Here is a 23,445-nt window from a genome sequence, read left to right as displayed (position 1 = left end):
CTTTTTGTCGCCCAAATCCAGTCAGCTGATACGGATAAAGCAAATATAAAATAAGCAAAGCCCACGTGTGTGTTTGTAGCGAAAATGCACCAAATATTTTAAACATGTTTTTTGGTATTATTACATCAGTTAAGAAAGTTACAAAACCTTTTTATTGTTTCCACTCTTGGCCGATGAAGTTCGCTTGACAAAGTCGTAGATTTTAAACCGCACATCAAAGTCATAGTGAATTGTCCAATGTACGAGCGCGGCGATAAATGTTATAACTGCCATTGCGAACAAAAATTCAGCTCGATTCCTGGAATAAAAGACAACTTAAATAGAAAGGTGCTGTAAAGGACGGCTTGTGTTGTCCACTTACTCGTACGGCGTGCCACAGACCGTGTACCAATAAGCGCCAACGTTCGGTGGCTTCGAAATGCAGTGGAAATCATAATAGGCCCTGCTGAACGTATCGAGACAGAGTGGAGGAGCGTTGGTACCAGTCGTATGGCGACAATCGCCAATCGGTTGATGTCTACCGCTTGAAACAGTGTCTTCTGGGTTGAGGACGAATGCTAGCACAAAGTATAGCACAAAGTGTCCCACTGTGATGACATTCAATGAGTGATCCAGCAGAGATTGACTAAAAACCCACCCGAAAAGCAAGTAACTTCAACTTTAAATAGGTCGAACGCAAGGACAAGTTCCTTGTCGCACTTACGTCATTGGCATCCGGCGATTGCTTTTACGATCAAACTTCCAGAGAACGGTCGCCACACACAAGAACACACCGATCACGATGATCCGATGGGGAATGCCAAGCACGGTGTGCAGGGGATAGCTGAACGCAAGGAACAGACCCGTTCCAACGGAAAGGGAAACACTGGCAGCCCCGACCATTGCCACTAGCTCCGCTCCGATTGTCCCCACAGCCCAACGACGATCCGTCGGATGGGCCTCCACTGACCGATCCATCCAGCTGCGCAAGTTGTGAAACAGATAGGAAAAGACGAAGCTGGCCACGGCAAAGAACAGCAACAGCGTCCACGGGGCGGAGTAGACGCGCTCGCTCAGCAGCTGCTCTGTGTCGTGCAGTGTCCAGTGGAGAAATTTGATGCTAACCATGTCGAAGGGCAAATCGGCCAGCACTACCAACAGACCGACGGCGATATGTTCCGACCAGCGACACTTGAGCTGCAGCTTCGAAGCAGCCCAAAACGCTTGATAGTAGAAGAAGGGATCTGGTAGAAGAAGTGAAATACAGTTAAACTATGTACTTCATGGACTATGGACTTCCGATCCGGCCATTACTTACAGACGAAAAAAATGAACAACGGTATTCGCTGATGAAACAGATCAATCACGGTCGGGCTGAACCAGATCGTTTCACCGTACGGCGAAAAGTACATGGAACCTTCGACCAGCACCCCGGTCAGCGCACTGGCCATCCACAGGAAGGGCCATCTGCCGCCCCGGTGTAAGGCGTGTGCTAGGCTCAGCAATCCACCAACGATGCAGAAAGCTTGACTAACGACGTAGCTCGGTTGCGCGTTGAACAGTTCCGCCGGATTGCGCACATTCAGCAGCCAGTGTGGGAAATCCTAAAGCAAGATAGGCGTGTTACTATTAATTGTAGTTTATTTATTATGCTTTTAAACTACGAAATTACCTGCCGGAACTGCTCGTACGTACGTACAGTCGAAAGGGCATCCATACTGTCTTTTTGTGTCCGTCATTCGCGGTCGGCGTTTAAAGATTAACAGACCGCTGACAACGTTCGCGCACGGCTCGTTCATTTATCGCTCATGGTGAGGCAGCAGGCAGGGGAGCGACTCCGAAATTGGATTATCTTTTGAAGAAATTTGGACTGAGCACACGCACACACACGTACCCGTACCATGTAATCTTTCCGATAGCCTTTTTTGAAGGGCACACGGCAGGAGGGAAAAATGATTCAAAATTAAAAAAAAACATAAAGTAATGCGATTTAAATAATGTTTTATTAGTTTCTTTGTTCGTTTTTTTTAATTGTTCGTAAATTGCTACACGTAGGTTCCGGTCCGATTGGTAAAAGATTTGTTCGGTAAGCTGTTTTTTTAATTAAAATTAATTAACAAAAGGTTCGACGTCCCACATCGGTCATATGTGCAAAGAGAATGCACAACTCGATTTTCTAGCAGGCTGTTTTGTGCTACTTCTACTTAAAAGTGCATTAAAGTTTAAGCGTAATGGGTGGCGATGGTGGTTGGTTGGTGTTGTTAATTGAGTAAAAGAAAGCGAACAAGCGCTCTCAAGGCAATGCACGCGGCGCGAAGAGAGTATTGGGATGCGTAGTCGTGCGCCGATGGTAGGAGCGTTAGTCCTTCTTTGGTTTTTTGTAGTACCACGCGGCCAGCAGCACCGAGCTGCTGAGCACGGTCGAGATGCCAAAGTTGGCGAGAAGCATTTTATCGCCCGAATCCAGCATGATCGTGTAGATGCGAGCTGCAGAAATGAGAAAAGGAAGAATTAAACATTTCAATGTTAGCTGCGGAGGGAATCAAACGCCTAGGGCGTGACATCCTACTTGAGTTCGTGAACGCCGATATGCCCCACGTGATCAAGCTGACCGACTGGGAGTCCTTCGAGCGGAGGATGGCGATCAGCTGCATTACCTTACTCGTCGCCCCGACCGGTGTGGTAAATGGCTGCAAACGGAAAAGGAGGAAAGCGCAATTAGCCGGTTTTAGAGACAGAAGCAAGTTGTATCCACTTGCTTACCACTAGCATCATGAGCAGCGAGGAAGGTATGATTGCGGTAGCGAAGCCAACAAACACCGCCACATAGACTGCAGCCCACTGGTAGGCGCGCTTGCCGAGCAGCGACTCATACTGCAGCACGTAGTAGATGAGCACGTACTCCTGCACCAGCAGTATCGGGTACTCCAGGTAGGAAAGGAAGGCGTACCCGTTCGTGTAGTTGTACAGCATCGTGACGGTGTAGCTGCACAGCTCCATTAGCAGCCCATTAACGCTCAGCCCCTTGGCGGATTGCAGCTGGCGGACAGTTTGTATCTGCGGCACCTTCGACACCAGGCAGGACGCGATGGTGACGATCGACAGCACGTCCGCTATCACGTACAGGATGCCACTCTCGTCCAGCAGGCCCATTTTGGTCGTCAATTGTGTTCAAACACGCTCAGTAAGGTACACGAGAAAGCAATAGGAGACACGCTGCTAATGCGCCTGCAGATGATGATGATTTTTGATGATTTGCACCGATGAAGTATCGTCGCGTAACTGGCTGTTTGCACACCTTCCTTTACCTCACACCGATGCCATCGTTTGCGCTACCGAGCGAGGAGGTTCGAAAATTCAGCTATTATTATGGGGTGTAGCACACCTAAAAATAGAGGGGAAAATTTCAGTACTGATTGTTGTGCTGGGGCGGCGATAGAACACGCCGGGCGTACACAAAAAAGGAAGCTGTGGCACACAGAGGACCGTAATAATCAGAGGTAAAAATTGGCCCGATGCATTTGCTGTGTCCCCTTTACCCTTTAGATCGCATACACACCTTGATGATTGGTACAAATTTTGTCCGGGGAGATGATTTTAAATTTCCCGGTCGGACGCGGAAAGCGCACCGGAACACCGCCGCAACACAACTGCTGCTTTGCGCCACCGTTCGGGCGTATACGTATACGCACGACGCGTTCGCGGGTTGACACGCGTAATTATTGACTGGTCGACATTTTTAGCGATAAGCCAAGCGAGTGACGACGCTAACTGAGAGAAGAAGAAAAAAACAACCTCATAACAGGGAGGAAGAACCCATCATAGACAGCTGTTCTCGGGGTCGGGCGTGTTGGGTTTGGTGCAGAGCACGCTGCTGCTCACCAATACTTGTGCTGCCGCAAATACGAGCAACGCATTTGTTTACATACAAACGCTGCAGCTATTCTTTTGACAGCTATTCGACAGCTGTTGGTGTGCGTGTGAGCACGCATGCAAGCATGCGCAAGCATTAGAACGAAATGCAGCCGAACGAGCACGGCATAACAAAACGGTAGCGCAATGCACTGTTCTAAAGGGGGAAATAATGCTCCCGGTGCATTTCGCATACAACGAGGATCACACATCAGTCATCATGAAGCTAATCATTTAATAACAAAAAAACAAATCACACATTTCGATTACATTTTTAGCTAATGGGTTTTGTTGTGTTGCGTGTTATTGAATTTCTTCTTTGCCGTTTTGCTCTGAGTTTTTTGTTTGTTTGTTTGTTGTTGATGTTGTTGCGCGGCTTGGAATACGTGTTTCGGTTTTAGGCTACGCAAACTAAAGCACATTCTCGCCCTAATCTTTCCTAAAATCCGAGCCCTCTCGCCTTCTTACTCTCTCTCTTCTTTTATTGGATAAGAACAGAATAAAAAAAGTAAAACAAAACACATAAAGACCAGAAAAAATACCCTTTGACACTAATAACGCACTACAGAAACCAGTTGTTGGTTGAAAGAAAGGTATATCCCTCCTCTTTTTCTATTTTTTTCTTTCTTTCCGAGGTTTCTCACAATTGAACTAAAATTTTACATTTAAAACACGTTTCATTAAATAGAAACACACAGGAAAATAAAAGATACACAGAAAAAACATTCAAATCTGATAACCAAAAATAATAGACAATAGAACAAACAGTGGAATAACACTTAGGAGAACAATCGTTCTATAGCGCCCTGGCAGTCCTGTTGGTTGGAAACAGAGAAAGAGAGAGAGAGAGGGGACGAGAACGAGAGCGAGAGAGGGAGAGAGAATGAAAACATAACTAGTATCATGTGTCCATCTGCGTGTGTGTTTCCGTGCTCACATTAGATTACTTTCTAAATTTATCTCCCTCTCTCCCTCTCTCTACTTCTCTTTGTTGCATTTCCACCCACCCAATCCGTCGGCGGGAAAGGGTGTCGGGAGGGCGCGGCGGGGGACTCCTATCTTTTTTGTTTCGGTTATAATATATCGCTCTATCTGACCACGTGTCCTTATGCACTAGAATTAATGTTTCCGTTCCCTTCGTTCTTCCATTACGTCCCCGCAAATTCCACGTGTTTCCCGACTGCGCCCGGGAGTGTGGTATATATTCGTGTGTGTGTGTGTGTGTGTGTGTGTGTGTGTGTGTGTGTGTGTGTGTGTGTGTGTGTGTGTGTGTGTGTGTGTGTGTGTGTGTAGCGACAGTGCAGTTTGGAGTGCTTTTTGCACTTCTTCTCCCTTAATACCTTCCTCCTCCTCCTCCTCCTTGCCATTTTTTCAACCCGACCCCGAATCCTTTCGCTATTATTATTATTATTATTATTATTATTATTATTATTATTAATATTATCATATTGCCTTCAACAAACACGCTCACAAATGGGGGGGTAAGAGGCGGGCCTTCTTTAAACCTGTTTTTTGTTTGTTTTTGTTGTTGACTACACTACAAACTAACGTTACGTAAAAATAAAGCATTATCCACGAATTGTTGTTGTTGTTGTTGTTGTTTTTGCTATCATGAGTGTTGTGTAATTCCCGTTTTTTTTTTCTTCGTTAATTTCTTCATCCCGCTCGGGGGTACTTTGTGTTGTGTTTGGTGTGTAAATTCTCCCTACTAGCAGTCCCTTACGGTGGATCAACTAACCAGCCACGATAGGCGCCGCATTGGGAGGAGGATGGAGAAAGGATGCTCGTGACGAGCCTATAGTTAAAAAAAACCGTGAAACGTAGCGCAGCAACAGCCCCGGGGCTCGTCGTCGTACGGTTGGGTTGTGCGCAAGAGCACCAGTGCATATTGGGGGGGTTTTGTGAGAAATTCTACCACGGTTTAAAGCAATCTGCGTTCATCGTAAAGGAAACAACTGTAAGCAAAAGGAAGACACAATAATAACGAGAGAATTTTTTCTTCCTAAATTGGAAAAAAAACATTAACACCGGGGGAGGCGGTACCTTCCCGGGTAACAAACAAGCGCACCGTTACTTTGTGATGAAACATACACAGAAACAGAAATGCAAAAACAAACAGATAATATACAAAAAAAAAGCGTTTAACAAACAGTAACAATCATGATCTGTTGAGTTGCTACGGAACTCCCCAGAAAACAAACGAAACAAAACAGCAGTCTTTAAAGAGCGGGCACAGCGGGTGTACCCACCTAAAACACACGACAAAGAGTGAAAATAAAAACATCGAGGAGATTTAAGTATGCACACACTAAAAATCGTTTATAAAAGCTAATTGTCTCCAAGGAGGATAATAGTACGAATTGGTGGATAAACGCATTGCTTTGAGAAGCGAACACGTGGTAAAACGGTTATCTCACCCTTTCCAAATTGCACTGACCCACCGCACAAGCGTGCGCTTGGCGTGTGGATGTTTTCATCAACGAAAAGTTCCACTTTTTGTGCTCATTTCAATTGGTCGTGCCCCGTTGTCAACACTTTACATGTGATAAAACAAATTGCACTTCTAAACAGCGGCCACGGTTGTAATCAATACGCTACAATATACAATTGTTAAACCATACCCGCAAAGAGCGGTCTCTTCAGAATCCTACACCACCATCCTTCCTCTCTCCGCTCAGCCACTACCAAAGGGTCGGTTTTTGATCCACTTATCGATTAATCTCACGCAGAAGAGAGAGAGAGAGATCGAATGCCTACTAGCCTATCCTTCGACAATTCACTGTGTCGGAACCACCCACCCGGAGGGGCTGGGCGGGTCAGTGAATTCGGTTTTTTTTTCTCTTAAATACGTTATACTACTACTTCGCCACGCGTGAAGGAGGGTTGTTATGTAGACGGGAGAGAGGGTGTCTAATGGGGCTAAGACTGAGTACATTTTGCGAGTGAAGGGAACGGTGTGAAACTGAGTAAAAAGAGCCTAAGCTAATCAGCGGGGAGGGGGGTAGCAGCGACAGACACGGCAGCTCCGTGGTGTGGTGGTGGTGGTGGCGGGGGCGGTGTAGAGTGTAGGAGTCATCTTAAAAATTATGAGCATTTTAAGCAGGCACCTTCTACATCGAAATCGAGTACCATCAGTTTGGTTTCCTCCGTGCCATTGCGTGAGCCAACGGCACAGATCAGCTTCGTATCATTTGCGCTAAAAAAGGAAAAGAAAGAAAAAAATCAATCGTTTTAATAATAATTCAACCAGTCCGAGAAATAATTCTCCTGTTTTTAGAAAGTTTCTAATGCTTACCGAATACGCCAAACGACTCCACCGGAACCACCCGATTCTAGTAGCACTAGATTGCGGATAAATTCACCAGTCTTTACATCCCACAGCTTCACCGTACCATCGTCGGAGCTGGTAATGACGAAGCGAGAGTTAAACTGCAGGCAGGTGACAGCAGATTGATGCTTGTTGGGTCCTGGTAATTAACAGAACAAAATTAGCATTTTCATTTCGACAGAGACGACGCAGTGCACCATTTTACCTGACAAAGTCTGCAGACACTGGCCGGTAATGATGTCCCAAACCTTCACGGTCGAGTCAGCATTACCCGACACGAGAATGTTTTGCCGCAGCTCCATGCCCGACGTGAGGCTCTGGTGTCCCATCAGCGCATGCTTGCACGAGCCAGTCTCGGCGTCCCACACGCGTATCGAAGTATCCAGCGAGCCGGAAACGACGTGGATGCCGTCAAACTGTGAACGATAGCGAGAGAAAAGCATTAGTATCGGAAAAGCACAATCACAACCGATAGCTGGTGCTTACCTGCAGCGAGTAGACACGGTTGGTGTGTCCCTGCAGCGTGTGCAGACATTCCTGGCGCTCGGGGTTCCACACCTTCACCATGTAGTCGTACGCACCGGACACGATCAGCTTGCCGTCGTACTGCACGCACCGTACAGCGGCCAGATGGCCCACCAGCATGTGCAAACAGGTGCCCAAATTGACATCCCACACGCGCAGCGTGGCATCTCGCGACCCGCTGACGACTCTGTTTGCAATAATAAATAAAGAAACATTTATTAGATTACTCTACGTTCCTCTAGTTTCGCCCAACACTGCTGCCACACTCACTTGTTGCCGTGCAAATGCATACAGCGCACAGTCGACGTGTGTCCGTGGAGTATGTGCATGCATTGTCCCGTGTCAGCCTTCCACACGCGCAGCGTACGATCGGTACTGCCGGAGATGATGATATTTCCCGACATTTGCGATGACCAAACACCTCCTGTATGGCCAGTGAGCGTTCGAAGGCACTGTGATGGTGGAAAAATGGAAAAAAAAGAATCAATATGCGCCCAAACACTGCATCCACTAGTGCTTTCCCCCCGACTGCCCTCTTACCTTCCCCGTGATGGCGGACCAAACTTTGAGCGTGTTGTCGTCGGACCCGGACACGATGCGGTTGCCGCAGAATTGAAGGCATGTGATGACGTGATCGTCGTGACCCTTCAGCACCTTCGCCGTCCGGATGGGGCGCGAGCGCCAGTTCATCTCGATGATGTGCTGGCGCATGTAGGCCGCCTTCCAAGGCGACGATATCGGCGGCATGTTGCCGGTGCGGCCCCGCTTCGGCCGATCGGTCGACGGTTCGATGCCGATGCCGCTCTCTTTGCACTTTTCCTTCCACAGCAGATTGTCGTCAGCCAGGAAGCGCCAGCTGCGGCAGGTTTGGGCGGCCCTCAGTAGATCCTTCGGCTCCAGGTACGACAGCACCTGCAGGGCCAGCTCCTTCGGCAGCAACGAGATGAAGTCGCGCTGGAACTGGGGCTCGATCACCTTCATCATGTGCCGTACCTGCGTCGGTTCGCAGTGTTCGATCAAACGGTCGACGGCTAGCAGTCGCTCCACGTGCGTCCATCGCTAAACAGGAAGAGTAGAAAAGATGGGCGCGAATTAAGCACCATGCAAGGGGTGCGCTAAGACGGAGCAGCGGAAACACTTACCTGGAACTGCATCAACCATTCACAGAGCTCAGGAGGAGGATTATCTTTGGTCGGTATAATGGTTCTTGGTGTCTTGCGCTCTCCCAGTGTGGATGACGTTGGCGTTGTTGCAATCTGTGGAGATGACAGCAAACCGCATATGAAATTTACGCACCAAGCATGGTTGAATATGTATTTCTACTTACATTCATTGGACTTCGCAGGGAAGATCGGGGCGTTGTGGCCACAACGCCACTGGACAACGGTGTGGTAGTAACAGCAGAAGCTGACGTCGTCGTCGTCGATGTCGTCGTAGCTGATGTTCCAGCTGCTACGGCCGCTCCCGGCGATGCACTACCCGCAGCAGTAGAGGAAGCGGTTGCGGAGGCGCTCGACCCATCGAGCGCGAGCCGTTTGCGGCTGCTGTAGTTTAGCGATTCCGCCGACGGACTGCCCGCCTCCCCGTACAGTATCGTCCGGTTCTCCGTCAGCTTGCGCTTCCGATGGAGCCGTGGCGTCTGCGCATCGTGCAGCAGATCGTCCGATATCGTGTCGAGGTGCGTGTAGCTCGAAAGGTCCACATCGCGGGACGGCAGCTCGTCCTCGCTGCTCGCGAAACCATCCTCGTCGGTGTAATCCCGACAGGTGCACACCTCTTCGTCCGTGCCCTCCTCACAGTCGGCCCAGTCCTCCTCGTCGATCTCGGGCTCGCTCGGTTCGGGCGAGTTGGACGTGTTGGTGCTGGCGTCGCGCTGCTGATGATACGAAGCAACCACCACTTCCGGCCCGGCACTAGCGACCACTGCCGATCCGGCCGGCGCAGTTCCGCCGCTACCGCTGTTCGCTTGAACCGCGCGGGACGTAGAGGAGGAAGAGGAGCCGGTGGACACGTCGACCGTTCCGTCGCCGCCGGCTCCACTGGCCCGCTGATGCTGGTGGTGGTGATGCAACTGTCGGCGATGGTGATGTTGCGAGTGCTGAGATTGATGTCCCGTGCCGCTGGCCCGACCACTCTTCGACGCACCGTCGTGCTCGTCCGGCTGACCACTGTCCGCCCTGCCATTGCTGGAGGTGGACGGAAGCAACGAGAGCTGTTTGGTGCCGTCTGGCAGAGACATTCGCGCGTCGTCCTTCGGGAAAGCACAGCTGAAGGAAAGTTTGCCACCCTCGTCCTGTTTCCGTCCCGAGCAGCTGGAAGGTTGCGACGATGACGAACGCATTGCGCGAGTGCTTTCCGCCTCGTGCTCGTCCTCCTGATTTGCCTCCCCGTCACACAGCGGTTTACCGTCATTGTGCGCAGCGGCAGCGAGGGTGGACTCGTCGTGTGCGGATGAAACGGACGAGCTGGCCGAATGGGAAGCGGTCGGTGGCAGTGCCGCGGAGGAGCAAATGCTCATCGACACGTCCTCGGCGTGCTGGGCCGTCGCCGTCTGCGAAGGTAGCGGTGAGGAGGAGGACGAATACGACGCCGTCGAGGAGGTGGAGGAGCAACAAGGATCGTCGTGATGCGTATGGGTGTGCTCCTCCTCTTCCTCTTTCGTGTGCACGTCCACCGCCGTGATTGCGGTTTCCTCCACTTCCGTACCGTGCACACCGAACAGTGACCGGCCAGACGATACACTGTCGTTGGAGTTGGCGTTCAGGAAGGCTTCGGCAAGCTCGGCGGCCGGTTTGCATTCCTCCGACAGGGCTGGTGTTGCAGCTGCTGCATCGGTGACCATTGCCGGAGCGGTTTCATCGTCGTCGCCAGTGCCGTTTCCGACACCAGCCGCCGATGCCGCTGAGTACAGCGAGTAGCTCGACGAGGAGCACGAGGAGGAAGCGGAGGAGGTGGCAAATGAGGACGCGATGGGTGACGTGGAGCTGGATCCGGTGCTGGTGGCAACGGCATCCAGCTGCTGCTGGTGCTGGCCACTCTTTTTATCGTTGCAATTAGCTAGACTAGCGGAGAGGTTCCTCGTAAGCTTATTAACTGCGAACTTGGTTGTACTATTGTTCTCGGTTTCCCTACTATTATAACTACTACTAAAGCTATCGCTACCGGTGCTGCTACTGCTGCTGCTGTTGCTGCTGTTGAGCGCTTTGCCAGCCTGGTGGTGGTGATGATGGTGATGATGTTGCGGATGATTATGATGGTGATGGTGAGGATCATGCTTGTGCTGATATCGGCTGCTCGTCGGCGTAGTCGTATGCTGCGCGGACGTGGGGGCAGCAGCCGCTTCGACAGCGGGGAGGAGTTCGTTGGTGCAGATCGCGCTGGTTGCGGTGAGTCCCGCGCCCGACCCCTCAGCCGACGAGGGTTGCTGCTCCGCGGGCCGACGCTCGTTCGACGGGGGACGGGCGTTTGTATTATTTAAAAATTCTAAATTCAGTCTATCGCCAGATATCAGTGATCTGTTTCTTATCAAAAAGCCGCCCTCCTGCTCGAAATCGCGTCGTTCGATCGCGTCCATCGATTGCACATCGTCCAGTAGAAGCTCCTCGTCTTCATCGACGGCAGCGGCGGCCGCATCGTGCTGCTGCTGCTGCTGCTGCCCTTCCTGCTCCAGTGGGTCGTCGTCTTCGATCGTATTTTCAGCCGCACGCAAAACGGATGCCTTTGGTTGCTGCAGCAGCGCGTCACGGCACGCCGGCAACAGCGGGTCGGCGGAATCCACCTTCGATCCGGACGCATGCAAACTGGATCGACGATTCTGCTCGCACACCACTCCCTCCTCCTCCTTCGGCCCCTCTTCCTTGCGCTTGCCGCAGCAGGTGATGCTGAGATTTTTTATTTCGCTCAGGCTTGCCTGCGCCTCGCTATCCACCATCGCGTTCGGCCGATCGGTCCCGAACCGGTCGCCGTTCGATTTCGTCTCCTCGTCGTCGACGTCGTCCTCCTCCTCGTCGTCGTTGTCGTCGTCCGCGGAGAAGAACTCATCGCTGAGGCGCTTTGGTTTCACCGCCGCCAGCTTGTCGCTGATGATCGCCAGCTTACCGACGACACTGATCCTACCACTTTCGCTCATCATACCGTCGATAGTGCCCTGCCGCCTCATCGCGTCGCCCCCGCCAACATCATCATCCTCATCGCCGTTCAGTTCCGCGCGCTCTAGTGCGGGCGTTTCGAGCAGGATGGGACACTCCAGCGGCTGCCGCTCGGGTTCATGTCGCAAGCTGCCATCGATATCGTCGCTCCCATTGCTATCCATGCGCAGCAATTGGTGATGATGCTGTTGCCTGCGCTCCACCGCTCGATCTTCCTCACAGCCGGCGGAGGCGAACAGCCAGTACGGTTTCTTCGCGCCACCATCTTTGCCACCGGCATCTCCAGCCAGCGACAGTGGTGTCACACCACTGGTGGAACGATGATCACACGTTGTCCTTGGTGTGCTGCTTCCATCGTTGCTATCGCCGCCGTCTTCCTCCACCGTGTGGAGTAGTGCGCTACCCCGATCCTCGTCCTCGTGGTGATGCGTTGTCGCACCGGTTGTAGCAGCGCACGTGGGCGATTTGATACAACTTTGCGGGCTGGCTGGATGGCTAGCGGCGGCGGCTGCGGCTGCGGCAAGGGTAGTTGTAACGGGTTGCTCTTGTTGCTGCTTGCTGGCTTCAATGCTGACGGTACATTGTTCTGCCATTCTTCGACACGGCGACAAAGACGACGTATCGCGTTTGCATGCACTGTGTGGTGGTTGGCGTACTATGAGCTGAAAGAACAAAGGGAACAAGCAAAAAAGAAGGTTCATTAGAGGGCTAGTTGCGGAAAGAAACAACACAAAATGCGGGTTGGAATTTGCAGTCAGTATTTCATTAATTCATTTTATTGAAACTATGTACGCGTTGTGTAAAACAACGCTGGGTTCGATAAGTGTAGAGATGGTTCGACATAGGAAGTTCGTCCTTGTTTTTGCAAACATTTAAAATAAATCATAATTTATGACGACAACTACCATTATAACAAGGCGAGAAACGTGTCATGTTGCAAATGGAGGCCAACCAATGTGTTAGCTGTGCCACAACTCCAGGCAGAATGCTACACGTATACCAGTAATAATGCACTAGTAGAAGAGCATAGCCAGAAGCTGTACAATTGCATGTTGATAATAAAGGATGGCTTAGTCCATTCCTATGCCCCATTTCCATTCCCAAACTAACATCAGGTCCTCATCAGGAGGTTAAAATGCATGAACGTGTCTAAAGGTACCCTTCAAATGGTGTTCGCTGGGGCTAGAAATTGTTAGAGGCTTCTGAGTACAAAATTTTTGGTAGCATCAGCGCATTTGTCCACCAGCACTAGACTAGTATGTGCAACATCATCAGCCGCGTCATCATCATCAGCGCCTATCAAACCCGGGTGTGCAGCAGGATTCACACGGCAAGAGGTGGACCGCCCTGAGTTAGTTTGATGATGATGATGATGATGATGCAGCAGTTGCAAAGACAGTTGCTAAAATTAAACTCAAACGTCGCAGAACACATACACACACACAAACACACACGGCGGATGGCAAACGGCTGATTCGGTTCGTTTTTTTTTTGCTGCCTGCCCGCCTACCCGCCTGCCCGCCTACCTGCCTGCCCGCCCGCCTGCCCGCCCGACCTGCCCGATCGCGTGGAGGTCAAAAGAAAGGCGGAAAAAGGCTGCCCAGTATCATAAGTGTAAGCAAACAGGTTGCTCTGCAGTGGCCGCCGAGACGGGTGGCACATACGCACATGTGGAAGGGAAAAACATGTTCAAACTAACGAAAAAACAAAAAACAATATGCACACACCAAAAAAACCAAAAGGGCAACACACTATCGCACAAACACAAGCACTGACTCATGCGCGGCGGTCCGCTAGTGTCTGCGTCGCATACATGGCGGCAGCGATGGGCGACGACGTCATCAGCAACGGCGGCGCGGTTGCAAGACCCGACACGACCACGTTGTTTTTGGTGGCGACGTGCCGTATATCGCACACACGCATCTTTTGCCCTAGCCAATAATGCGGCGGGGCTAAATGCGTAGTTTGCAAACGCAAATCATAAAAGCAGTGCGCCAAAGGTCGTTATGATCTTGTGACGAATATGGTGAGCCTTCGGTGTCGCGGTTTATTAAGACGGATTTTTTTTTTCATAATCGCTTCATCCACAATTTAGCCACAGCATGTGTGTTGTTGTGGCCGATGGTTTAGTGTTACTGGTTTAGCTGCTCGTTGGTTAGCACAATAAAATGCGCAAACGGCCCGCGCCATATGAGAAGCGTTCGCTTCGCCATTTACCAAAGTATCAATCAAAATGATCATATTTTATGATCTTGCAGGACAAGTGAATGGTGATTGTGCACAGTAAATACCGCCTCAGTCCATTTTTTTTATTTTGCATTCGAGAGCTTTAAGCAGTACAAGCAAAATACAATAAAAAAATACAAATGAAATAACTAGCGATTTCTTTCTTTAATGCCGTTCATAATCATCTCTCAAGGAGAGCAACGATGAAAAGGACTTTTTATGTTTGCAGTACTGCGTGCGCTGCTGATTATCAGCAAGAAAAACGAGTTTTAAATTCTTGTGAGACATGCGGTGGCCTGTTTTTTTGTTCGAAATAAAACCACAATCGCTGCCGTTTGGTGCTGCTGGGTGATGTTTTTCTTGTTTTTTCTTTCTTTCAAGTCAAAGCAGCACAACACTATTGATTCAGCACAACAACACTAACAGTTTTTTTACACATCATCTCTCAAGGGAAGCCCAAAAATGCAACCACAACAACCGCAAACAAGTCTCGTATGTCGCTTATAAGCAATAAAAAAAACGAACGGGATGAAGAACAACCGATCGGATCCAATTCGTTTCTAATGTCAAACGAATGGGGAAGGGGGGGAAAGGGGGGGGGGGCAATATATCGATGGCCGATCTGTCTAGACAGCGTAAACTAATACACACGATGATCAAACACCGAATCAAAGGTTGATGAGTTATGAGCGATAAAGGCCCTGCCAAGCAACCTCACATCCCTCGGGTTTGTGTCATTTTTTTGTATCAAGTTTGGCTTCAAACATTGGTTGTTTTCTTACGACTATATTTTGTCATTAATTGTTAATTTTTTTAAAGGCTGTTGAAAAGACGAACGAGAATCTGTGTAAGAGAGATTGTACGTGTATATCAAGTTCGCTTTCAAATTTAATTGTTAATAGCAATACAACAAAAAATCGTGTAATATTTTGTGTGGAAAAGCAATGTCTCTTCTACACACTGCACCGACAGCATTCCGACTGATAACGTTGAATTTAGCTTTTGATTTATATTTTTGTATTAAATTACCGCAGAAAAGTTATTGGAAGATAAACTGAGGTAGTTAATTTTAACCTCCAGGCCATACAGAAGACTTGGTGGTGCTTTGCATGTGTGTGCTTCATCATACGGGCGGCGTATCAAAATTTGCATGGCAAACCGGAAAATAAGCCAAAATGCAAAAACGCGACTTGTCTCAGAGCCCCAGCGGGCAGCAACAGCAGGTAAAAGGTAAAAGCTGTAATTATCCTGGCAAATGCGTATCAGCAACGCACACCACACCGGTCAAGGGGTAATGATAGCGATGCGTGTGCATTGATGTTCCACCATACAAGCAATTGGGGAGGAATCGCTCGTAAAGTTAAGGTGTAACAACGTGCGGTTTCACCATTCCGCATCCACCCGCCGGTCCAGTCGATCAAAATAATGCGCAACAGCAACGGCACGTTTTACAGGGTGCGCGCGCTTGAGGTTATCTTCGGTTCGCGCAAAAAGGACATGCAAGCAAGGTGGCGATGCAAAAGAAAAAAAAAACAGTATGCGGAAAGTTTTCTTTTTTGTTTGTTGGTCTGGTGAAATGTCGCAGCTGATTGTAGTGCAGCGAGGGGATATAGGAATAAAAGGGATAGAACATACATACGGCACTGGTTTTCGCTAAAAACCAACGAAACCGGATGGCAAACAACAGCAGCAGCAACCCGACCGACAGCTGCAGAAACATCCCGGCACGCACAGCTGATGAAATGTGTGTGTGTGTGTGTGTGTGTGTGTGTGTGTGTGTGTGTGTGTGTGTGTGTGTGTGTGTGTGTGTGTGTGTGTGTGTGTGTGTGTGGTGTGTGTGTGTGGTGTGTGTGTGTGTGTGTGTGTGTGTGTGTGTGTGTGTGTGTGTGGATGCTGTCTTTATTCCCGCCGCAAGAGATGGAAAAAGGGAAGAGGGAGAAGAACGGAAAAGGCGAACGAATCGTTCACCACATTGCACCGGATGTGAAGAGGCCGGACCATCATCGCCAACCAACCACGCACATGCCCTTCCTTTCATCCCCTTCCTTCACCTGTTCGAAATTTCTTTATTCCTTAAATTTGCGAAGCTTTACACACATGCATACACCTACCTACACCACCCCTGCGTGCAACGGGGTTTCGGGAGGACAAAACAACAAAAAAATCCCCCGGAGATGACCAATGAAAGCCGGAGCTCGGGTTCAACATGTGTAAAGGAATTTCTTTTGCACAGGTATCTTTTTTTTTTTCGTTCCTACCATATCCACACACTATTCCATTGCAAATGAGCGACTTCCTCTTGGTGAAGAAAGGAGAAAAAAAATTTGGAAAATTTGCAACCACGTCTCCCGCGGCTACGTCTGAGCCGAGGATAATAGGTGTAGAGCACATCCCATGGCCATGAAGAGCAAACCTTTTCTTCTCGTCCTCTGATTCGAACAGGAACTGCTCTGTAGTGCATGGAAAACACACGGGGCTCCTTGCAGGATTTTGTCCCTTATGTTTCCGTGTGCTTTTGTTTTAAAAAGCTTCTTTTTTTTGGTATTGACCAGCAGGCAGGTTAGCTAGCGAGCGCATCAGAGTGTTCTCGTTCGTGTGGCCAGGTGCACATATAGGCCAGAATACACAAACAAACCAAACAAAAAAAGCGTACGACGGCATCATTTGGTTTGCACATGATTTACGACGAAGAGAATAGGGGAATTGTACTAGTCGTTTGTTTTTTTCTCTCTTTATTTTTGCCATGGACTCGGCGTGGTTGGCGCATGGATTTTTCCTCCATAATCGCCGTTCGGGATTGCAACTGCCACCATGAACGCGATTCTAGATTGCACCGAATATGTCGGAACAAGGGTCATTGGCTTGTGTAAATACACACACACACACACACACACACACACACACACACACACACACACACACACACACACACACACACACACACCACACACACACACACACACACACACACACACACACACACACACACACACACCACACACACACCACACACACACACACACACACACACACACACACACACACACACACACACACACACACACACACACACACACCACACACACACACACACACACACACACACACACACACACACACACACACACACACACACCACACACACACACACACACACACACACACACACACACACACACACACACACACACACACACACACACACACACACACACACACACACACACACACACACACACACACCACACCACACACACACACACAGAATCCTCTTCTCGACCGCGGTGCCGCCACCAGGCAGGCAGGCAACATTGGCACCTGTTTTTCTTTTTTTACCGCAGCACGAAACATAATCGAAGCCAATGAATGTTGTTTTTTTTATCTGCCGGTCAGTCGATTTAAGTGCTGCAGAAGAGTGTAACAAACACAAACATACACACAACCGTCTGTCGTGGTATGGAGAAACTGTAAGATCCAGCGGATGAAGACGGCACAGAAAGAGAGACAGGAGTGGGTGGGATAAGACACGAGGGACTAGCACCCCGGCCAAAGTGGATCATCATCATCATCGGTTTAATTTTTGTTCGCCTTTCAGTGTGTGAATGTTGCTGCGCGCCTGTGTGAGGAGTGTATTAAAAAGCTGTTAGGCGCGGTATGCCTTTTTAGAATTTCCATTCCCCCCGAGCAGGAGAGCTCAGGCGCTATTTCAGTGGCAACAACAACAACGACAACGGCACACACACAATGGTGGGAACGAAACAAAAAAGAAGCTCGAAATCACACACAGGTGTAGGAAAACTGCATGAACACATATACAGAAGGAAAAGCGGCTTCCTTTTTACCGCGCTTATCATGCAAATGCGGATAATCGGCTTAGGACGTGGGTAATGGTAATACGCATGTATTGGGCGGCGTCGTGCGCTTTAACCGTCTTATAGACCCACTTTTTTCTTCGTAGGATTGAAATAGAAATTGTATAGTCTTGCCCTTTCTTTTTCTTCTCTCTCTTTGGCGGTTGGCAGAGAATCCACAAGAACTACGCGATTATAACGGCGTTGAAAGATATCACTAAATCTTGTAGTATTGAAGTATGACAATAAGGCGCGGTAATAAATTCTACTTTAAGATGTGGAGTGCGGAATATATGAATAAGTAATGCTTTTTCATTACTTTCGTTAACATACCATTAAAGAAAAAGGATCAATATAGTGAGAAGCCTACAGAAAATATTAAGAAAAATGTTACAGAATATTTTGTTATATTATTTACAAACATTACATTCATATCCAATTTTTTAGAGGTTTCTTCAATCGGCTCAACACTTCACATCGGCTCATCTTCAATCCAATTTCATCTTTGAAAGTTGTGAACTCACAATCACGTAGTTGATCCAAGCTTCACGTGTCACAGATCATCTGGATAGCCATTGAAGTAGATGAAATGCACTTTACGGGTTTGAGAAGAAGGCCTACAACGCTCAGCTCAATTCATCATTACAGCGTTAAGAATTCAGTATTAAATTCAAACATATTTGCGTGGAAATAGGTAGCCCTGGTCGTATGGCTGGCCAAAAGTAACCTTCATGGCGTCAATTGCTGCAGCAGTTAATCAGCATAAGCCAATGGATTCATGTTGACCCACAGGAATGAAATCAAACGATATTACAGGGTTTCTCAAGCCAGCTCAACATCGAAACACTATTTTTCGAACACGTTAAACGATTGTCAACATCGTACATACAATTCGAATCCGTAAACTCTTTTCGATTTGGTAACACTAGGTTTTGAACGCATAACATCCCAACTCGAATCTGGAAAATGTATAATGGGTGACAAGACAGCCAACATAAATTTTCCAGATTCGAGTTGGGATTTTACGCATTCAAAACCACCTAGTGTTACCAAATCGAAAAGAGTTTACGTATTCGATTTGTATGTACGATGTTGACAATCGTTTAACGTGTTCGAAAAAGAGTGTTACGATGTTGAGCTGGCTTGAGAAACCCTGTAAATCCCATGAATTTGGAGCTCCCAATGGACTCACAATTAATTTGACGATCAAATTGTTTACCGTAACGTGAGCTCTGCGCTCGTTTCTAAAGAAATAAGGTCCGATAATGGCATCAACGCGTAAACCGCACCAAGAGGTGCATATTTTTGGCGATTGAATGGAGTATCTAGGGTATGCGGTGGATTAGCGTTACTCCCTCAGGGGCAATTTTGCTTATGGAATCAGCTGCAAACTGCTGTAAAGCCAAATCAGTGGCTCAAGTGACGCATATGGTGGTTTCGTGGCTTCAATTTCCCTACCAGCTGGACCTTACGCTAAGGCCGCTAACCTTTCACACTTTCGCATACTGGATTGATATGCTCTCTTCAGGACACGCTGTGTTGAAGGCGCGATGAGTTTATCGACTTTAATCCATTGAAAGTTTGATGAAGTTGTGCAAATTGGAGATTGAGTTTAAAATTTAATTTGAGTAATTTTGAAGCATTGTCAAGCATTGGGAGAAATTGCTCGTTATTATGTTTCAGACTAAACTGAACTGCACAATAAAGCAAATTTTACTAAAATGTTTGTGAAAAATTTGCTTTCAACCCTAGAAATCTTGAAAATTGGCTCCTAAAGTGGTTCCGATGATGTTTTTTTTATAAAACGTTAGAGGAATAATACAATAAAAACAAATCGTTTCACAACATATAACGATGCAATCGGCTCACCAACACGCCGCAATAACATTTAGCAAGGTAAAGAATTGCCCTTTTCGGGTTTCATGTTAACAGATCACGTCCTCTACGTTTCACCACCGACAAAAGCTCGACGACTAGAACACGAAAGGCAAGAAAAACCCTTCCCCGAGCAATCAAAACGATTGCTGGACATTTTAAATCTTCAAACAAAGCGTCGCAATATCTTGCCTTTTATTTGTGCCTTTCTTTCACCAAACGATACACACCACCGCCACCACATTGCTAATGAACCGATAGCATACCCTTACCCGCACGTACACAGTTCAACGTTCAACAGGATTTTGAAGGAGCTGGCAAGCGGAGAAGCTGCAGCAACAGGAAAAAAAAGGCCAAAGAATGTCAGGCAACAGCAGGAGCAGCAAAGAAAACATCGCAACACACCACCAACGCGCAACAGGGTTTGTTGCGGAAGAAGGTTTGCGCGTATGGTTGGATGGGCTGGAGGAAAAATCTCACGTTACCCATATTTTTCTCACGATCAAAATCAAAAACAGACGGCCACAGAGAGAGAGATGAAGGAAAAGGAACACAAAAAGACACGAAGAAAAAGAAACATTCTTGCTGCGGGGAGGGTTTTGGGGGAAGAAGGTTAGGAGGGAGTCCAGAATGTCAGACCAACGAAAGGCGACACACGGGAGAAGGGAGCAGAGCCAGAAGTAACAGATGTAACGATCGACGATATATCGACGAGATAGTGCGGAGGGAAGTGACGCGCAAGATCGCGAAGAAGGTACACACCCCGTGGGCAGAACATCCAGACAGAGTAACACCATCGAGCGCTTGTTGTGCGTGTGTGTGTGTCTGCTGTGATTTACCCATACTCTCTCTCTCTCTCTTTTAAATACACACACTCACAGAGAGATTGGCCGCAGAATTGAACCGTGAGATAACCGGGTGAACAACAGCCGACCAACCAACCGACCGAAGAACCAAAGCTTTATAGGGGATGAAGGCTGGTCACAAACGCGGAGAAGTCGTCGCCTTCTCACGGGGCGCAGCAGAACGGAAGCGGAGAAGAAACTACCCATAATAAGACGATGCGAAGACACGCGGAGATACGTGCCAACGTGGAGCGGAGGGGTGAAAGAAGAACCTTATAAAATAATAAATTATTCTTACACACAAACGTAGCGATGCTTACATTCGCCCCGTATTTTATGGCTATTATTGTTGAGTGTTTTTTTTTCTTCTCTCTTCTCTTTCTTCACTTTGCCCCATCACTACTCTACAACACTGGCATTTTCCGTTTTAACGTCTCTTTAAAAATTGATGCCAATAGAAAACACCCTTGTCGACCCGTAAACAGAAACACACACGCACGCACCTATGGTCATAATCTGTTTGGTGGAAGATGTTAAACTGTCTGTAATCGTCCACAGTCCAAAGATCACGGAGAGTTTAGTCTCTGTAGGCATCAGCATTCCTTCTCGCGCCGCATTCTACACAACAGCCACGTTGCTTTTGTTGCTTAAAATACCGTGAGAAACGGGGCCGGTTGATGAGCTATCCATCCATTCGCAAGCAGCAGAAGCAGAGAGAAAAGAGCCATTTTTCCCTCAATTAATAAAAGCTAACGATCAATCATATTCCGCATGAGAAAACGACAGACACACACACAATCCGATTGCCAATACAAACCACCCATTAGCGCACTTAATCGTCCTCATTTGATCGATCGATTTATGGCCATTGTATTTAATTAATGATCAATTTAGTTTAGTTTCTTTTCCCAGAATATCAATTGATGCACATCCTGAGTGATGATTGTGGTGGAGTTAAAAAAAAAAACGAAGAGTTCCCAAAAGCAACCTGCATCATCTGCGCGATATGCATGAGACATAATTACTATTGCCAGAAAGCATTCATTATCCTGTGTCACTGTGTCTGATGTGTCCAGAAAACGGAAGAATTCTTTTCCTAAAAAAAAAAAATTAAAGACAGATCGTTGTAGCCTCATTCAGAAATTCGAGACCAAATTAAATCAGTCCTCGCGAGCTCGCACACTACCACAATATGGCGCCGCTTCCTGTTTGCTGTAGGGACCACTTTTCTGTTGTCTGCAACATCATCGTGGCAGTAATTTTCTTTGCGTTTTGTTGCACCGGAAGTTCAGCCAACTCCATATGATCAGAAGACAGGCTGGCGAGGAGCAAAATCATATACTCTAGTCTCGGCCGCCTGAGTTCGATGATCAGACCCCGATAAACCCAAGGCCTAACCCGTATCATATCTGTTTCGTTTTTGGCCACACTGAAACGATTATGATCGTGCGATGATCACTGTGATTTCTGTAATAATAGAGGAGCATATGTTGTGGTAGCAATTTAATTCTCCACCATTTCAAACCAAAAGCAAACGAAAAAAAGGAACTGGAATCTGGACAGGAATTTACGTTACGAATCCCTAAAAATGTCTCCCTTTCCTCTTGCCTTGTGATCCATTTCTCTTCGCCATCCAATGTCACCACACACTGTTGCTGTTTTCGCTCCCATGTCTCCGGAGGACGTGTCTCTATAATTCATGTGAGAAATTCTCCAGCAGTAAAACAAAATACAGAAACACCCTTCGTTTAAGGCCCTCATCAACAGTTGTGCAGCAGTCGGCTGCAAAGGAAGGATTGCGCTCGGGAGCTGGTCGTTGTGTGTCTTATCTGTGGCGTTCGCATCCCTCTGTTTTCTCGTTCATCTGATATTTTCGATCGAACCCTGATGGGCGACGACTTATGATTATATACCTTCGGCGGGGTTTTTTTGGGTATACCCTTTTGGCTGCCTTTTGAGCATCATTAACTTAATTTATAACCGCCCGACGGATACGGTGACGACGATGTAATGACAGAGGTTATGGAGTAGAGTTTTTTTTCTGTTCTTTTTCCAAGCTTGCAATGTGTCCTTGCGTCTGGGAACATTGAAAAATCTTGCGCTGATGGTTATCGACGAATCGAATCGAAGCACTGTGATCGCGTATCGCAGAGGTATGATCGATTCGTTGCGCTCGATGAAATGACATTTTAAGTTTGACAAGAAGAGCATACAGAGTATTTGCAAGATGCATAGTTTAAAAATAAAGAAAACAGTCTTAACACAAACATTCCTGCTTGCTTTTGAATCCTTATCGAATCCCTTTATGCACTCCCTACCCTTGCTCACTGGTATGTATGTACGCACACTTAAATAGCCATTTGTTGGTTAATGAGTAGTCGATTGTTTGACCTTCCTTGATGATTCGTACGGCGCGCGACGGGCATATATAATCGTTGAATTCCCACGCTCGCTTCTACCTCGTACATACTTTGGCAAGCAAGGGGAGAATGCAAGGAGTGGGGAGGAGCTGCCGTAGGTCAAGTTAGGAGGGAAGATGTTCTAGCGTCAGGCCTTAGACCCTTTGGCCATGTGATGGCATTGAAGTCATCCTGGACACACCATAGCGTTCGTAGCAGAATTCCACGACCATATTCCAGAATGTTCATCACGATTTTAAGGTGTCCCAGGTTCATGACGCTTGTAACCCCCTTAATGTGTTTTTGTTGACTTCGCGGATCCGATAAGCTTCGGAGGGGAATGCATTCGAAGAAAAC

General features: G+C 47.8%; 3 protein-coding genes across 7 annotated transcripts in view; all 3 read right to left on the bottom strand.

The window, feature by feature from the left end:
* Nucleotides 1–68: 68 nt before the first annotated feature.
* On the bottom strand, nt 69–1,800 carry LOC121594393. The gene is made up of 5 exons (XM_041917594.1): nt 1,652–1,800; nt 1,298–1,583; nt 704–1,223; nt 362–625; nt 69–298 (listed from the first exon to the last, which is right to left on the bottom strand). Exons 1-5 carry the CDS (start codon nt 1,694–1,696, stop codon nt 139–141), a joined length of 1,275 nt encoding a protein of 424 aa, XP_041773528.1. The 5' UTR covers nt 1,697–1,800; the 3' UTR covers nt 69–138.
* Nucleotides 1,801–1,977: 177 nt separating this feature from the next.
* Nucleotides 1,978–3,792, bottom strand: LOC121594394 (solute carrier family 66 member 3). Its single transcript, XM_041917595.1, has 4 exons — nt 3,539–3,792; nt 2,743–3,364; nt 2,549–2,669; nt 1,978–2,466 (listed from the first exon to the last, which is right to left on the bottom strand). The coding sequence occupies exons 2-4, from the start codon at nt 3,130–3,132 to the stop codon at nt 2,339–2,341; spliced, it is 639 nt and encodes a 212-aa protein (XP_041773529.1). The 5' UTR covers nt 3,133–3,364; nt 3,539–3,792; the 3' UTR covers nt 1,978–2,338.
* Nucleotides 3,793–5,534: 1,742 nt separating this feature from the next.
* Nucleotides 5,535–23,445, bottom strand: part of LOC121594390 (F-box/WD repeat-containing protein 7) — a 32,007-nt gene continuing 14,096 nt past the window's right edge. For all 5 annotated transcript variants that reach the window (XM_041917587.1, XM_041917590.1, XM_041917588.1 and 2 more), the window contains 8 exons: nt 9,072–12,554; nt 8,887–9,000; nt 8,285–8,803; nt 8,015–8,196; nt 7,706–7,931; nt 7,425–7,635; nt 7,187–7,358; nt 5,535–7,087 (listed from right to left, as the gene is read on the bottom strand). In XM_041917587.1, the coding sequence (XP_041773521.1) occupies nt 6,976–7,087; nt 7,187–7,358; nt 7,425–7,635; nt 7,706–7,931; nt 8,015–8,196; nt 8,285–8,803; nt 8,887–9,000; nt 9,072–12,485 (4,950 nt within the window). In that variant the 5' untranslated portion in view covers nt 12,486–12,554 and the 3' untranslated portion in view covers nt 5,535–6,975. The remainder of the gene's footprint in view (nt 7,088–7,186; nt 7,359–7,424; nt 7,636–7,705; nt 7,932–8,014; nt 8,197–8,284; nt 8,804–8,886; nt 9,001–9,071; nt 12,555–23,445) is intronic.

The sequence above is a fragment of the Anopheles merus genome, chromosome 2L (genome assembly GCF_017562075.2).
Source record: "Anopheles merus strain MAF chromosome 2L, AmerM5.1, whole genome shotgun sequence".
NCBI lineage: Eukaryota > Metazoa > Arthropoda > Insecta > Diptera > Culicidae > Anopheles > Anopheles merus.
Note: the sequence above shows the minus strand (reverse complement) of the source record. Positions and strands in the feature narration are given on the sequence as shown.

Excerpts from the sequence above, each read along its gene's own strand:
- LOC121594394 (XM_041917595.1), bottom strand. The coding sequence starts at position 3,132 with ATGGGCCTGCTGGACGAGAGTGGCATCCTGTACGTGATAGCGGACGTG. Across the intron at positions 2,670-2,742 it reads CGCTGCTCATGATGCTAGTG|CCATTTACCACACCGGTCGG; the intron begins GTAAGCAAGTGG and ends TTCCGTTTGCAG. Across the intron at positions 2,467-2,548 it reads ATCGGCGTTCACGAACTCAA|CTCGCATCTACACGATCATG; the intron begins GTAGGATGTCAC and ends TCATTTCTGCAG.
- LOC121594393 (XM_041917594.1), bottom strand. The coding sequence starts at position 1,696 with ATGGATGCCCTTTCGACTGTACGTACGTACGAGCAGTTCCGGCAG. Across the intron at positions 1,584-1,651 it reads CGTACGAGCAGTTCCGGCAG|GATTTCCCACACTGGCTGCT; the intron begins GTAATTTCGTAG and ends ATCTTGCTTTAG. Across the intron at positions 626-703 it reads AATCGCCGGATGCCAATGAC|TCAATCTCTGCTGGATCACT; the intron begins GTAAGTGCGACA and ends GTGGGTTTTTAG.